The sequence below is a fragment of the Triplophysa dalaica genome, chromosome 7 (genome assembly GCF_015846415.1).
Source record: "Triplophysa dalaica isolate WHDGS20190420 chromosome 7, ASM1584641v1, whole genome shotgun sequence".
Lineage (NCBI taxonomy): Eukaryota > Metazoa > Chordata > Actinopteri > Cypriniformes > Nemacheilidae > Triplophysa > Triplophysa dalaica.
Window position 1 is genome coordinate 21,123,426 of NC_079548.1, and position 18,014 is coordinate 21,141,439.

General features: G+C 41.1%; 1 protein-coding gene across 1 annotated transcript; it reads left to right on the forward strand.

Annotated features, from left to right (window-relative positions):
* Nucleotides 1-1,037: 1,037 nt before the first annotated feature.
* srebf1 (sterol regulatory element binding transcription factor 1) lies at nt 1,038-17,779 on the forward strand. The gene is made up of 19 exons (XM_056753161.1): nt 1,038-1,426; nt 3,912-4,397; nt 6,579-6,748; nt 6,834-6,980; nt 8,594-8,812; nt 8,968-9,082; nt 9,210-9,364; nt 9,477-9,657; nt 10,476-10,657; nt 10,738-10,999; nt 11,097-11,263; nt 11,402-11,570; nt 11,770-11,878; nt 13,123-13,232; nt 13,447-13,579; nt 13,940-14,105; nt 15,017-15,199; nt 15,645-15,756; nt 16,371-17,779. Exons 1-19 carry the CDS (start codon nt 1,321-1,323, stop codon nt 16,589-16,591), a joined length of 3,393 nt encoding a protein of 1,130 aa, XP_056609139.1. The 5' UTR covers nt 1,038-1,320; the 3' UTR covers nt 16,592-17,779.
* Nucleotides 17,780-18,014: the final 235 nt, after the last annotated feature.

Sequence of the window (18,014 nt, forward strand, 5' to 3'; positions counted from 1 at the left end):
TTTGACAGTGTAGGTGCATGGTTATTATTTAAGCGAAATCTGAATCATAGGCTTAATGTGCAAGCCTTTACACACGTGTACATTAGAAACACGTCATCCTATGTTTTACTCCTGGTGGGTGCCTGTGTTACTCTCGGTCATTGACCCACTTCACCACTGGTGCGAGTTCATATGCCACTTCAGTGATATATAGATTTACCCAATTGACTTTGTAAACACAAATTATTTAGGTCAAATCAATGTACACCTTTGATTTAATTCGTTTCCCCAACTAGCGGTGTTCTAACTCTCATTATTTAATGCGTTAATCGTGCTTATACGTATTGATTTAAAAAAATAAATAAACGTAATTTTATAAAACAATATGTACGGTTATATCATATTTTAGTTGTATTTTATGAGAATCCTTTTTAACTTTTTAGTATTTGTATTATTCTCTAAAAAACGCATGATGTAATCACGGGAGCCACGTTGGTGACATCATATCACCCCACTCTCTTCCCGAACGCCCATTGGTCTCTTTCTCTGGTTCTACAGACGAAGTCATCTCTGCAGCTCAGACAAGCATGACCCCTCAGTGCCCGCCCATGCTCAGCTCCGATTGGCTGTCGGAGACAAACCCTCTGAAAATCCACCATGTTGCGATTAAGATTTTGTAAACAAATGGTATATGTATCTCCTACTTTCTAGTAAATGTAAAGGTTTAATGAGAGCTTCACCAAAACAAGGATAGTAATGCATTTCTTACTATCCTAATGATCAACATACCCATGAAGTAAAGCAAGTGTGTGTTATTATTATCCTGTTATAACAGTTGTCATATTAAACCCTGTACGAAAAAAAGACCAGTAATACGAATCATAAAAATGACCTTTAGTATAAAACAGAAATTCAACATTTTATAAATGAACGCACTCTATGAGAGCGCAAGCATATCTACGAACATTGTCGCTAAGTGAAGGAGCGTCATCTAACAGGGCGCGTTTTGATTGGTCCTCGGCGTGTCAATCATCTTCACAGCTCTGGGGTTTGCCTGGCTCTCGATGTTAGCATGCTAATGTGCCAAGCAAACTCTTAAGTTAACTTTGCCTTGTGCGGTAGTATGGCAGCAGACCCGAGCCCGTAGATGACTGAATGAGCGACAAAGTTGATATTATTCATGGTCAGGGTATCGCGTGCCACGAAATCTACGTAGACAAATGTTTCTGCGTAAATCCTTGCCGACAAGTGCGATACATTTATAGTTTCACTTGCATGGAATAGTGTTCGTGTTTGGATGCAACGTTACACACTTTGAAGACAATTTGAAACCGCGTTGAAATGAATAATCTGTCGTTTGACGATCCGTCACTGGACAACTTGGACTCCAGTTTATCTTTACATGATCCGAGTGATATTGACACAGCCCTGCTCAATGACATTGATGGTAAGATACATCATTTGTTTGCACGTGCATGGTTGATTGTCAGGTTCTTCAAAGTATTATATTGTGTTTTTGCAGTGTAGGGATACATATTACAGCCTAATGATTGCGCCAGGCACACACACACACACACACACACGTGGTCATAATAACTGTTTAAAGTGTGAAATATGTTTACTGTAAGGACATGTATTAAAATAACCACTATGTTACCATATATGATCCATGTTTACCCGTACTTGTATTCCCGTCATTCAGCAAATTCTGCGAGCGTAAAATGGTAGTCGGGTGATCAGGTGCTTTAAAAGTGCAAGTCGACTGGGCGTATGTATGTAGTGCGATGCTAGGATACACAAATAACAACTGTCTGGTGCTTAATACTTGGTGTTCAGTTGTTTTCCCCTGCGTCGGCCATTTATATGAAGTATGGTGAAATTAAATTAAAATCTAATTAGGATGGTGGACAGTATGCATTGTCTCAGGCAGCAGAAGTTGCATTATTATTGACCACGCCCCCTCCAACTTGGACATCTGACGTAACGACAGGTTACTGTCGGGCAGTCCCTCTTATAAGGTTCAGACTCATTTTGACCTACCAACAAAATTGACTAATCAGAAATCCTAATTTAAAATATAAATTCGACCTAACGCATTTAAACGGTTTTATATCTAACTCCGCAACGCACTGAGAGAAACATTAGACGTGCACTTAAATATAAAATAATATATTTTATATACATGTAATACACCTTGTCGTAGTAGTTTTAATCTGAATTGTTTTAGTAGTCGATGCATTGTAAACTCGTCACGTATGTTGACCGAGAATAACCCGGTTCAGTCGCGGACTGTGTCCGACAGTAACCTCGGTCTCACTGAACAGACGAGTGCGCCTGCGCGTGCCGCGCGGCATAGCGAGGCTCGTTCCCGGACTCTGATTGGTCGAGCGCGATCACCTCATACAAATACAGAGGCGCAGCCATGCTCGTGCACAGACACATATAGCATTATCATGAATATAGGTTGAGATGTGTCAATATTCACGAATGGCAAAAATAAATGTATTTTTGTTATTGAATAGCGCAAAACATTTTTTAAGTGCTGTTTTTACACAACCACATTTATAATATAACCAGATTTATTATAGACATTTTAAAGCTTTATGTTATATAAATAGTTTATATGAGTTTTGAGTGGTTCTAGAAATGATTTAACAGTCTCCATCATTGCCTCATCAGTATTGGGCCAGGGCTTATGAAAGAAGTTTAAATGGGAGTCATGAGTATCAGACCTTGTGGATTTGTTTCCCTCTAGAAACGTTTTTTATGTATTTTCTCAGTAAGATGTATAAAATGGTTGAAGCAGTCATGCCCAAGTAATTTATAGGGGTCAAATGGCACGTATGTGTGTTTTTCTGTGTCTTTGGTGTGTTATATGTTGCTCATGCATGTATAAGACATGTTAAATTACAAAAATTCAAGTGTCAGAACAAAAGATGCATTCTATCTAAAAGTGAATGTTCACCCAGACCTTCCTGAGACACCTCATGTAGCCACACCCCCACAAATCTACATCATTGGTGGTACGATTTGACTAAGACCACCCAAATGTATACTCAAGTAAGGTGGGTGTACCTGTCAGTACAATTGCTTTGGAACCTGATGTTCCAAATATGGTAAGAGACGTTACATTTCAGTTACACACTTGCAGTATTCAACCAATCACTACGCACTGGTTAACTGGCCAATCATAACACACCACGCTTTTCAGAGCCATGAGCTTTGTAAAAAATCCACGCGTTTTAGAGAGGCGGGGTAAAGAGGAGATACAAACATGCACTGTATGTGGAAAACACAGCATTTTTTTAACCTAAAATTGTGTATATACATTACATTACATATAAATCAATCGATAATATTCATTTTGGCAATGTCATGTGACTCCTTTAAGGATACCTTTCCAACATTTTTGGCTTAACAAAAATGTAACCTTTGTACAAAATGATGAGAAAAATAAATTGAATCAAATGTACTTTGTTTATTTGCATCTGCATCTGAAAAGACTTGGGAGGCCAAGTCATTGAAATGACATAATTCATAATTGACACTAATGTTATTTAAACTATTGAAATGTTTTGCTTCATGTACTGTATTGCATGCGTAGGCCTGCACAGAATCTCCGCCCACAGAATTCCTCTGCTGATTTCCACTGAATTTCACCATCCGTCACTCAGATTTGAATAAATGTCTTTCGGCTATCACAGAGGAAGTCAACTACGTGAAAATGTGGAAAAGAAAACAGATAAAAATTGCTCTATATCGAATTCTATTAAACGGTTCCTTCTGTCTGGTTTGTTCATATAAAGGTTTTTTTGCAGGCCTGTCAAACCCACATTATTTGTTTTAGGTTACGCACAAATATCAGGATTGAGGAAAGAAAGCGATCAGGCCCGTCGATCACTGCTTCTCATCCTCTTTTTTTGTTTTAACAGACATGCTCCAGCTTATCAACACCCAGGACATGGAGTTTGGAGGGTTGTTCGATAACACATTTCCCGCTCCCCCTGCCCTCACACAGGAGCTCACGGTCCCGTCTCACTCCAGCTCCCCCTCTCCTCCCGCATCCTCTACTCCCCCCACCCCCTCCACCATCCTCAGCAGCAGCCCCCACCTGGATGCCCTGCTCGGCCCCCCCATCACTCGCAGCTCCTCCGTCCCAGACAAGGCCTTCCAGCCTCCCACGTTCCAGCAGTCTCCCCTGGCACAGGCAGCCTCCACTCCTGCGAACCCCACCACACTGCAGCCCAAAGCTCAGCCTGCTCCGTCCCCGAACCTCAACCCAACAAGCCCAGTGACCCAGAGCCATGCTGCCCCGGTCGGGAAGAGCTCTGTGTTCGGCTCCACCCAGCAGACCCTCTTCATCTCAGCTGCACCGCAGCAGCCTGTGGCCACCTACCCTAACCAGAGCGGTTACCCTGGTGAGTGTTACTTACTTGTTTTTGACATTTGATCTGAATGATTTGTAATGACTATTGGTCACAATAGTTAACTGGTGCATTAGTTGTTCACCAACAGGTAAGTATGTTTTTGTCTTATTTAAAGTGCGTTTGCACAGCTTTTGTCTGTCATGAGGTGTTGTGGCTCATGCCATTTTTAAGTGCCCCAGGTAGCGTGTTTATTAACTGAGGTTCGGGAGTAAGATGCCTTAGCTATAAAGCAGAAAACTTTATCTGGCCTTCATTTATTGAGTCTTAATCTAAACCGGTTGTAAATCACAGCTGATAATGGATAAGCTAATTAAAGATGTGCTGCCGGGTATTTAAATCAGATATAATCTTTAGTTTTGTTAACGACTTTATGATGTGTTCAAAGGGATACTTCCAAAAATTAAAATGATGTCATCATTGAACACAGAGAAAGAATGCTTGTAACCAGACCGATCTTGACCACCATTGATTCCCATAGTAGGAACAATGACTTTCTCATTTGTTTTGTTCAGTTGAACAAAAATGAAGACATTTTGAAGAATTTAGGACAGTAAACAGTTCTGGGGCACTTTTGAATAGCATTATATTTTTCCTACTATTGGAGGACTAATGGGGGGTAAACTCTGTCTGGTTATAAGTATTCTTCCAAATATCTTTCTCTGTGTTCATCAGAACAAAGACATTTATACACATTTAAATCAACTGGAAGTTGAGTAAATGATGACATAATTTACATTTTTGTGTGAAGTATCCCTTTAATTGGTGTTGATTCATTTGATATTGTACTACGTTTACACAATAATAATGTGGTAAAAACGCAAAAGGTTTTACTTTTGTAGAGAGAACGACAACAGGGTCAAAATCTGCTTTTACGTGGATCCACAAAAACAAGTGAAAATACTGTGTCATGCATTGCAGGCTAGTGGATGGCGATGTCACTTTGTAAAGAGACACTATGCACATGCCCGCCTTTTCTATAATGTTGTTTGCTAGACAATTCCCTGTGTCAGAGTGTATATGTTTAGAGTTTGGTGTATGTAAATAATTGGTCTCCGCTGGTTGTAGTGGTGGCGTAAATTCACACACTGCTGAAGAAGAGTTAATAAGTTGAGTAGCTCAAACACAGTCCTGTAGACTGCCATTATTGTTTTGGGAACAGATTGATCGCGTACCCATGACATCAGCATTTAAGTATATGTTGTCTTTACTGTCATACAGTCTGATATAAATGATGAATGAGATCCAACAGGAGGTGAAATGGCTTTCTTTCTGGAATCATTTTCAGTCGCCTGTCAATGGCGTCATATCCGAGTTACCTTTGTTACCGCCTTTCATGACGTAGAAACCGGACGACAACAGTGCCGTGGACAAATGCAGAAGTAGAGTCTTTGCAACGTTTGTCAAAACTTTACCTCATTTGCAAACATTATTTCTCGTTCCCGTCTGAAAAGATGTGTGAAATTGAAAAATGAAGAAAGAAATCGAGTACTATGTGTAGTAACGTGTCATTTTACCAAGCAAAAGTACTGTGAATTACAAGTTCTTGAATTTTTAATCTCACCTCCCGTCCTCTGGTGAAAGTACATTGAAAGATTTTATATGTTTTGAAAATGTGTTATTTTGTTTATGATGTAATGCGACATTTACTGTTACTAGCACTGTAAAATACTTCACCTGATCATACTGCGTCCAATCGTCTGGCATCACTAAGAGTTCACCTCGGATGACAGTGTGTCAGGGTTCAATGTGCAAAGACGGGTGTGAAGTCACTGTTTTCATTCCTAGAAACCTAGTAACCTTTGCCATACATTATATAGCCATGTGTTTGTGTGTAGCACGGTAAGCGCAGGCTTCCTAGTTCACCTCGTACGACAGTGTGTCAGGGTTCAATGTACACAGACGGGAGTGAAGTCACTGTTTTCATTCCTATAAACCTAGTAACCTTTGCCATACATTATATAGCACTGTGTTCGTGCGTAGCACAGTAAGCGCAGCGTACCTACCTGCAATCTTTTTATTCTCTGTTATCGAGGCTGGAATCATATCAACAGGTCAAAGAGAGAATACAACATCACTACTGCGGATCAAAGTTCAGACATGATAATCGAGTACACTGCACGTTTATGTTAATTTGTTGCGTCTTTCTCCTAATGATCTCATTGGTTCCTGCAGCCGTTGCTCAGCAGAGCTCTCAACATCCAATCCAGAGTCTTCCCACCTCTCCACAGAATGTTCAGCCGATGGCCATCCAAACACGGGTGCAGAGCCTCTCGGGTTCACCCATCCTGACGGCGGCTAACAGCACACCCACACATACCATCTCTCAGGTTCAACAGCTTCCTGTAAGTGGCATCATTGGATGCAGAGATTGAACGGCTCAGACGCACAGATTTTTTGCGTTGACGCGTCTTCGTTCGTGTTTTGCAGGTTTTGCTGCAGCCTCAGTTCATTAAGGCTGAGTCTGTACTGCTCACCACCCTGAAGCCGGAAGTTACCATGGTAACCACAGTAGCATCCCCCTGCATCACATCGCTGGCCACATCCACCTCATCTATACAGAACACCCAACTGCAGGTACACTGCCTCCACAAAATATTAAAACAATGCTTTGATTTGGTGGACCTGTTGTTAGCAAATGTTCGTTTTGCTGATGTGCTGGAAACTCGTATCGCTCGTTCCTCGGGAGACCCAATACAATTCATGAAGAGGTGTTGTAATGGGACCGTCATGACCAAGTATTTGATATGAATGAGAAATGTATTAAAATGAAATAAAATGTGCGGAGCCAAAGCCAATTTATTGGCGATGAAATCAGTTAGTTTGAAGAGAACAAATAAAAAATATTGAAAATACAAGTTCTGTAAACATTTTTTAGGCTTTTAGGTATCAGCAAAGCTGTACATATAGAAAATAATCATTGACATTAATGCATTTGGCAGACGCTTTTATCCAACGCGACTTACATTGCATTTATCCTATACATTTGTTTCCAAATATGCGCAATCCCTGCACATATAATAAGAATTCAGCAACACACATTCTAAGATAACCAATGGTCAAATAACAGCTTCATGACTTTAACGTCGTCCGTGAAAGCTGCTCTGTGTAATACACTGATATTGTGTGTGTGTGTGCGCTTACCTCTTAAACACTTCTATGAAACGTCCTTTGAAGTCCTGCTTGCAAATGTCTCCTGGTCAATCTGCTTGTATTATGACCCAACTCGGATCCAATATAAAAAGGCAAAACTAACGCTTCTGTTATTAGTGTTTATTTATATAAGTGGTCTGACCTAATCGGCCCGGTGTCATTTTCCTTGCCATAGTAGGAAAAAAACGTGTCATCTCTAACAAAGATCGAAGTTTGCACATGCACTAGCAGACCTCCGTTACACTTCGATCGATCCGCATTTGTTTAACTGATGAAGTGAATGATGCCATTGTTACTATTTTAGCTAAAAATGTATGAATAAATGTGCACTGAGAAGGGGATCGACCAATCACAACAGCCTGAGAAGTGGAAGCTGGCTGATGTGGTATGGGTGGGACATCTTCACACACACACTCTAAGCGGAGAACCAATCACAACAGACCGGGTCAGCTTTACCAATCAGAGCGTTTCGGAAGGAAGGACTTTATATAGACCGGAAGAAATCCAGTCGTTTTGTGAGAAGAGGGACAGCGGTGAACAATAGACTTGAAATATGTGAAATATACAAGCTTTTGAATTTAAAACCATGAACATCCATTGCTAAACACCCAAAAAACATAATCATAGCCTCAAAAACAGCAAAAGAATGGATCCTTTAAACGTGCATTTTTAAAATCAACACCCGTCAAACATCATCATTCTAAATATACTTTGTTATCATGATAATACCGTGAAAACAGTGAAAGAAAGATGCCAGATTTGCAGATAGGAAGACGACATTTCCTGGTTATACGTGTGGTACTTCTTCTAAGGAACATTGGAGTTTCTGTGCGAAAGTGCCCTCTAACTTTCGGATGCAGCTGCGTTTAACATTATTTCACTGAACAACTGTGCATAAAACATTGCATCTAACCGCCTAGTTGCATGTGGTTTCTTTTCGATTCATGGTGCAGCCCATGACCTCTTCAGAGTAATTAAGATCTGTCATTTCATTGTTTTTCTTTGTCTTCTTTCTGTCCACCCATCTCCTGCCTTAGGCTCTGATGTCTGGAGGCACCATCCTGACCACCGTTCCAATGATTGTGGACACAGAGAAGCTTCCCATCAACCGTATCGCCATCTGTGGGAAACCAGGCATCCAGCCGCACAAAGGCGAGAAACGCACGGCCCACAATGCCATCGAGAAACGCTACCGCTCCTCAATCAATGACAAGATCCTTGAGCTCAAAGATCTAGTGTCTGGAACAGAAGCTAAGGTTTGTCCTCATCTAAACCTATGTGTTCACCTGTTTAGTCATCAGGCGGAACTGTGGCTTGTGTGTTTTCGTTGAAAGCTTTGGCTAGATGATTTAGGTTTCCCAAATTCAGATTTGATGGTTATGATCTTATCTAATAATTCTCTCCTATGCAGCTCAATAAATCTGCAGTGTTAAAGAAAGCCATCGATTACATCCGCTACCTTCAGCAGTCCAACCAGAAACTCAAGCAGGAGAACATGGCGCTCAAGATGTCCACCCAGAAGAACAGTAAGCCCTCCCAGAACATCTTTCTGGGCTTAAACATGAAATCTCTAATTCATGTCTGAATTATTTAGTATATTCAAGAAAAAAAATGTTTTCTAAATAATACTGAAAGTCCGGTCTACTCCCTCAGAGTCTCTCAAAGACCTTGTGACCATGGAGGTGGATGTGAAACCAGAAATCCCCACGCCACCAGCCTCAGACGTCGGTTCCCCCCAGTCCAGTGGACCCTACTCCCAACACAGCAGCGACTCAGAGCCAGACAGCCCAATGGGAGAAGACAGCAAGGTGGCATTCTTCTCCCAGCTCTCAAACAAATTTGAAACGATCGCTCGGGGTTTAAAACCTGGAGGAGGAGCCGTGGGATTGATTCATTTTTCTCTTTCTCTGTGATGTTTAGCCTGTGGTTGAAAGAGCCGGAGGAATGCTGGACCGCTCTCGCATGGCACTGTGCGCTTTCACCCTCCTCTTCCTCTCTTTTAACCCGATGGCGTCCCTGTTGTGTGGGGGCTGGAGCAGCTCGGGGACGTCCGTCTCAGGAAACCCTGGAGGAAGGAATGTGCTGGGAGTGGAGGAAGCAGGTACTTTGAATAGCAGACTACACGTAGTGCTTAGAAATATGCATGTTGTGTGCAGTATAACAAGTTATCTTTATGCGTTAACACCTTTAGTTTTCGGAGATGAGGATTGGAGAATTGTTTGTGTGTTGATTTAAGGTTATTTCAGGGTTGGTTGAATGGTGTTTGGGGTTTTTGAGGGCTGTTAAGGGGGGAATCATTAAGGGTCGTTTGGTAATTTGATTGCCCTCAGATGGGCCATTTGTGGTTTTGATTATTTTTGATTGTTGATGTTCAAGTGTTTGTTTATGTAATTAGTTTTTTTTTAATTAGTTCTAAGACTTGATTAAAGGGGGTGACAACATGATTTGAGATTTATGCGTTTGAGTTGTTTGGGAATATGGCTGGGACCTTGGTACGGCTTCTCTTTCCAATCATTACATACAAACAGTTGTCTGTAAAAACAACAATTTCTGGGAGATTTTGCCTTCATTTTCCTACAGTGGAAGTGAATGGTGATACGCCATCCGTCTCTTTTACAGTCCATGGTTGTTTAGATTTTTTTGATATTTGTTTATTTATGGATTGTTCAGTTTTTTTATTTAGGAATGATTCGATAGTTGTTTGGAGTTTGTTTAAGGGTTGTTTCGTTTTTATTTGGGAATTTTTTGATAGTTGTTTGGAGTTTGCTTTTTGTTAGTTTTTTGGGGTTGTTTGGAGGTTGTTGAAGGTTGAATGACAGCCAGAAGATCACAATGTAGCACGTTTTATTTTGTGTAGGTACCTCTTAATATCTAAATGTGAACAATCTCCTGAATCAAATCTTGTTGTACGTATTACAGAGTCATGGGGCTGGATGGACTGGATGCTGCCCACCCTTCTGGTATGGCTGTTGAATGGTGTTCTGGTTGCTGGGGTTCTGATCAGACTGCTTGTGTATGGAGAACCTGTAACCAGACCTCACTCAGAATCATCTGTCCTCTTCTGGAGACACCGCAAACAGGCCGACCTTGACCTGGCCAGGGTAAAATCCCAAACACTCACAGTCTTAATCTGGTGTTTACTGTGTCTGACTATACTGATCTATTGTTGTTGTGCCTGCAGGGAGACTTTGCTCAGGCCTCTCAGAACCTCTGGACATGTCTTAAGGCTCTTGGTCGTCCTCTGCCCACCTCTCAGCTTGACCTGACATGCGCTGTACTATGGTCTGGCCTGCGTCTGTGTTTGCAGAAGCTCTGGGTGGGCCGCTGGTTAGCCAATCGCGCTGGGGCCCTGCGTTCCAACCGCCCCCTGCAGGAGGACGCCCGCAAGAGCTGCCGTGACGCTGCACTGGTTTATCACCGCCTACATCAACTTCACATGACCGGTAAGGGTTTGTTTTTATAGACAACTTGTCTTTTTGAGACTGAATGCAGTGTTTGTCTTTGGTGTTGTGTCTGATCTGTACGGGATGTTTCGTGCAGGTAAGCTGGGTGGTAGCCACCTCTCTGGCGTCCACATGGCACTGAGTGCTCTAAACCTGGCCGAGTGTGCGGGAGACTGTCTGTCCGTCGGCACACTGGCCGAAATCTACGTTTCCACAGCCCTGCGAGTAAAAACCACCCTACCCCGCCTGCTACACTTTAGCACAGTAAGAAATGACAGGTTTTCATGAAAATAATATTACAGTTCTCAGAATGTTGCTTTCAGAATTAATAGTTTGATTCATTTGAGTATATCTCCTGCATACGGTGTACATTTAGCTTGGTCTCTGCCTGTTTTCCTGTAGCGTGTGTTCTTGAGCAGCGCTCGCCAGGCTTGTCTCTCGCCCAGTGGCAGCGTCCCTCCAGCTATGCAATGGCTGTGTCACCCCATGGGTCATCGTTTCTTTGTGGATGGAGACTGGTCCATACGCAGCACCCCAAAAGAAAGCACCTACAGCCAGGCAGGAAACTCAGGTCAGCAGTAAACGAAGCAAATCGCAGCAGGACTGTTAAACGTTTCGGTTTTTATAAGGGCTCAGAGGATCTGTTTGTGAAACACTTAGCCGATGTGTTACCATTTTTCTGACACCTACTTAATTCACACCTGCTGTATTTAGGTTTGTCCCAACCGCTTGTTTTCTTACGTTGTCTTCTCTGTTATGTGTTTGCGTAGTTGATCCGCTGGCTCAGGTGACCCAGGCGTTTCGTGAGCATCTGCTGGAGAAGGCCCTATACTGCGTGGCACAGCCGCAGGGTGATAAGACCCTCACGGAGGGTGATGGGTGGGTACCAATCTTCAGCTTCAACAAAATGGGAATGTGAGATATATAGCCATGGAAGAAATTACAACACCACTAATACACCATTTTCATTTTTTCAGAATTTAAGTAAAATTATAATTTTTGCTTCAATCTGTGAACTAGTGATAACGTTTCTCCAAATCCCAAACTGGTCAATATAACATAAAAACGATGTTTACTGATCTTGGATGCAACAGAGAAGTTAATATTCTTGTTTAACAAGATAATACTTATGTAGTGTATATATACACATAAATGGAACAGCTTGGATCGGTTAGGATCATTTATTAAAAAATGAATATATGATGAAATAAGTACATGCAGTACATGTAAATAATACATTTATTAAGGTTAAGAAATCCGTTTGCCCACTGGTTAAATAAGCATTTATAAACAAGTCTGGTGAAATATGATTGTAACAAAAGCGTTTTTTTACCCACAATGCACTCTGATTTTGAGTGAACATTCGATGTACTCACTCACTAGACCGATTAGAATCCGTTGAAGCACATTGACTGTTAATTGGCACGAATGTATTATTATCCACACATATGTTTGTTCTTGTTGACAGTTATTTTATACTTTAAAAATATGCAGATTAACTGAATGAGATAAAAAGGGGGGTTTATTTTAACTACTAAAATCACTTTATTAAACTTGTTAAATAACCATGCCTGCAAATAAATGGGTTGTTTTGTTCTCTTTATTATAAACTAAAACACTAAACGCGACAAATAATGAGTATTTTTTAAAAACATTCACAAAGCCACACAGGTGTAGTATAAACTAATCCTTGTGTTTACGACGATTACCTGCGACAGTACTGTCAGACGCAGCCTATGTATGTCAGTGTCTGAAATCACTCACTCATTATTATTCACTTCTTCCTCATATAATGGACTCAAATGTCATTTGCTATATAAACGGTTTCATAGACGTTACTGCGCATGCGCACTTTTGTGACCCCTACTGAACTTCCTGTAAACATTCACTAATCAATATTAACAAAAAATATGTTAAATATGAATAGTAATATTATTAGACACTAGCCAAACACAGACGGGAAGAATACAGGAAGTGATTACAAGATGTGACCCAAAACTCCCAAAATCTAACAAGATCATTTGTGCATATAACGGAGATATTCCTGGTTCTGTTTGGATTCCTTTTAACATATTATGAGCTTGTGAGCTTTGAGATGATAATTGTGTCTTTTGTTGTGACAGAGAATACTCAGACGCTCTGGAATACCTGCAGTTACTAACCAGCGCATCAGACGCGGCAGGGGCCACCACCCAGTCCTTCGCCATCGGGTCAAACATGGCAACCGTCACCGGTCAGTTACACACTAAGCTAACCTTTGACTCGGGATGATGTACATGTAAGCAGCATAAATAATGTCTGCGGTGTGGTTTTCTGGTCAGGTCAGCACATTTGTGATCACACTGTGTTCATCTCAGCAAGTTTTCATATCGGCAGATGTTGCTCGGGATGAATGAAGGACTTTTTGTGTGTGTGTTTGTAATCAAGATTGTGTCCTTGACCCTCAGGCTGTGACCCTCACTCGAAATGGTGGTCATCGGTTGCCGTTGTGGTCATCAATTGGCTGCAGGGTGATGACGTGGCGGCCGAGAGATTGTACCCAGCGGTGGAACACTTACCCCACCGCCTGCAGTCTGCTGAGTGAGTCACACACACACACACGTCCAGGAAACTTCAATAAGGCAGGGCCGTGTTATTGAAACACTTTATTAAAAATCTTATCGGATCTGTTACTGACAATCCCACTCGCTCGCCCTACCACAAGCAGCATTTGCTCTCGAGAACAATATTTCCAGGAATAAATAAAGATCAAACTGAGATTAGCATGCAAGAGTTATCAGTTCCTCTCATCGGAGCGGCTCTTCCCGTTCATCCACAATTTGTTGATGCAGCCCGTTTAATGTCTGTGCTCGACGTCTGAGATTGAGCTGTTCTTTGATGTCCTTTTTGTGACATTTTATTGGTTTTCGCTCTGTGCTCTTTATGTCCTGTTCATTGCAGGAGTCCTCTCCCCAAAGCCTGTCTGAACATGTTTAAAGCGGTGCGTGCCCTGCTGGCCAAACCGCAGAACTACCAGCTCAGCCTCAGCTACTGTGAGAAAGCCACCGGGCTGTTCAAAGACGGCCTCAACCTCGGGCCGCACTGTAACACCAGTACTTTAGACAAGGTATGTACCTGCGTGTGCGAGATAAAAGCCGGTCAATGGACTGTGTGTGTTTGTGCTTTGGACAGGGCTGTGGTGCATTGTAGTTGCATTGCATGTGCCTGAACCGTGCAATGTTCCTGCAGTGCAATACAGAGCTGAGCCGCAGTGCTTCTGTTACACACACACTTCTTCTGTTTTAATAGGACATCGCCAGACAGAGGCTGTGCCGAATTTTGTGTGTATTTTTGGGAAAGCCTTAGAGATATATGTTCAAGGTATTGTTTACTTATAAAACCGTTTTTTTTTCTTTGAATTGTTGGTGTTACCCTCTTAAAATTTATTGTAACTAAGATTTTACATTTACATTTATGCATTTGGCAGACATGACTTACTATTTTTATCCTACACGTTATGTGTAATCCCCTGAGAGCGAACCTACAACGCTATGCTCTTACCACTGAGCCACAGAAAAGAAAATTGTATAAATATTAAAACAAAAAACTGTTGCTTAAACAATTTGGAAAACAGTTTAGATCTGGGATCATTTGTTACTTATGTAAACATTTAGCCTGATCTCACAGGAATGTGTAAGTATTTTTCGAAGTGGCTCATTTATTAAATAGTGAATTTCCAGGCAAAAGCAATAATAAAGGCTCACTTAAACCTAACCTTTACTGGTGCAAAAGCAGATTGTACTAAAGCGTACAACTTTAGTATTAGTAGCCACCTCGTAAAATAGTTACAAATTGTCATGAGATTTTTCGCAATGAGCATGTTTTACTTGAAAAATCTCAACAGTTGAAGTGTTGCAGTTTCACTTTTAATACACCACATTTGTCGACATATGGCGTCTCATTGACAGTTCTTCAGCTGGTATTTGTGCTCTCTTCTTGTCTTTGCTCTCATGTCTGGTGTGTGTTTCTCTCCTGCAGCTGGTGCAGCTGCTGCTGTGTGATCTTCTGCTGGTGACGCGCACTAACGTGTGGAGGGAGCAGCAGGTGGCGTCTCAGCAGAGCTCCCCGTCGGCCGCATCGCCTGCAGAGCTGCAGGGCTTCCAGCAAGACCTCAGTTCCCTCCGCAAGCTCGCTCAGAGCTTCAGACCGGCCATGCGCAGGGTGAGACCAACACACACACACAAAGGACTACTCTCCTCATTTATACAAACTTTTATTACAATAACCTTGTTTTATGATGTTAGTTGGCAACCTTGGTAAACTTCATGTTACTTACACAATAATTTTGTTTTTTTGTATTTGTTTAGCTTTTCCCATTGTTAGCTATTACACTTAAGGGTTTAATGCATGTTTATTAAAGCTTTAGAAATAATGCTTAACATTTCATTATTTCTGGTAAGACTGAATATGTATATCTTACCTTTGAATACTCTCATCTTTTTTGGAACTCTTGAAATGTTTTTGACACCAACATTAAGGCAGTTTCTAGTATTAGCTTAACTAAAGCTAAGTGTGAGGAGGAACTTAAGCAGAGTGTTTGAAGAACTAGGTATTATTTTGCCTTAACCTAATCCTTTTCTTTTTCTACTGTGTTTGCGGCTTGCAGTTGTTTCTGCATGAAGCCACAGCTCGGCTGATGGCAGGAGCCAGTCCAACACGCACACATCAGCTCTTGGACCGCAGTCTGCGACGCCGTGCCACGTCTGGAAGCAGAACAGGTAAACATGCAGTGTGAGCTCTGAACCTTCCATAGACGTTTTTTGATGTATTACCGTTTGTCGTATTTGATAACATAAATGTTATTCTTAACAAAATATACATGATCAGGGCTCAATAATAAAGACTGCCCGGTGGGCCGGGGCCAGCATGGGAGACCCTCGGGCTAGTTTGATGGACATGTCACCTGCCCGATCGGCCCGCAATGCTGTATCGTCATGAAAAATTTAAATTTGCTTGTTATTAGATCTACGCGTCTCTCTTAAAGGGGCAGCAGCAGAAAAAATCCTTAGCGTTGAGCCTGGATGATGCAATTTGCAGAGTGATACAAACAGTCACTAAAGCGATTCAACAGTCAGTTCCCGTGGTGATCCTTGTGGAATATCGCACGCTCTCACCCAATCAGATTCGAAAACCAGAAAGAACTGTTGTTTAATATTCGTATAACATAGTTAAAAATATTCATGTTATAATATTTAAGTTGAATTATTAGAACGCACCCAGAAACATGTTTTCTGTGTTGTGGTTGAATTTAATTCACATTATCTTTCTGCCTTTTCTTTAAATTCATTTTAAACCATGTAAGGGTTACATATCGCTGTGTGTGTTTTCACAGAGGAGTGCGAGATGCGGCCAGGCCACCGGGAGCAGGCAGAAGCTGTGATGCTGGCGTGCTGCTATCTGCCCCCTTCCTTCCTGTCGGCTCCAGGGCAGAGGGTGGGCATGCTGGTGGACGCTGCCCGAACGCTTGAAAAACTGGGCGATAAACGCACCCTTCACGACTGCCAACAGATGATCATCAAACTAGGAAGCGGAACGACCGTCACTACCACCTAGCCAATATCACACACACTATTAAGAGCACTTTCGCAAAGACACCCCATGATCTCTTCGCAGAGAATCGTCAAGCTCATTATTTCAGGCCTATCTTATGTTTCTACAGAAACTCAGACTTTAATAATTAGAGGTCATATGTTTTCATGTTCGACTCTTCCCTTTGATTCATGATGCCATATTTCTAAAAAATCACAAGATATCGATTCAGGGGCAATAACGGGACCCTCTTTAAAATACGCTGTGATTTTATACATATAAAAATAATTATTTAACTTATTTATCTGCCCTAGAGAAGATTAAACAGAAGTTGTTTTATTCTGTTTCTTTTCGTGAAGAGGCTTTGTAAAATGATGCACTGTCAGCTCTGACGTTGGCCACTAGATGGTGTTTTGGTTGGGTGAGCTGGCCAAAAGTTTGAATTGAAAACATATTGTAGAGCTTCTCTGCTTTACTGTAGCACCTTTACAGAAAAATATACATTACGATAGAAAACCGAAGTCTTTTATACTTCAGCAATGAGGTAAAAGAATATATGAATTCTTACTTGCTCGCCTGGAATGGATTCTGAATATTGATGTAAGAAAATTAAGGCGCCTTTTCTTTGTATATAGTTTATGTGTATTTATGATTTGTCTGACATTGCAGATGAGCAGTATTTGCAAAGAAGGGGGTGATGGTATTGGAAGAATTTTGGACAACTGGTCTCAGATCAGAAGATATGGGTGTGTGTCCATTTGCACTATTTTTGAGGCTGCCTTGCCACCTACAGACCTTTTGCCATTGAGCCAACTATTGAGTTTGTATTTCCAGACAGGACGGTTATAAGTCTTCCATTGGAGTCGAATGTTATTGAAGTATTGATCATGAGCAAAGACATCAGCGTTTGTATCTTTATCCAAAGATATGTATGAGACATATGAGGATCTACCTACAGCTCTTGTTAGGAAGACAACCATATTTATATTTAACTTATAGCCACGGTTATATAAAACTCGAATGACTATAGGTTTTAGTTTTGCAGTAACTGTAAGAGCAATTGACTTTCAATAGTTGTATACTAACTTTTATATAGTGCTTGTGATCAAATCTCAAAGACAAAATGTGTTAAACTTTGGTACACACACAGCATATCCTATCATCTTCTGTTTGATTTATTCAGAATGTAAATAAAATACTTTTATAATGAAATCTTTCATTGTGTCCTGAGGTATGTGGTATGGGCAAAACAAAATTGAAAGGTCATATTTACCTTTGTTAGCTTGTCAAGTTTAGTAATGTTCTAGGATCACTTTAACTTCAAATCTAACTAAAGCAACTTTAAAATTTCATACATCATAATTTGTCAACCCATAAAGTTTTTTTAATAATAATTTACAATACAATAATAATAATAATCTATGGGACAAATATAAAATCATTCCCA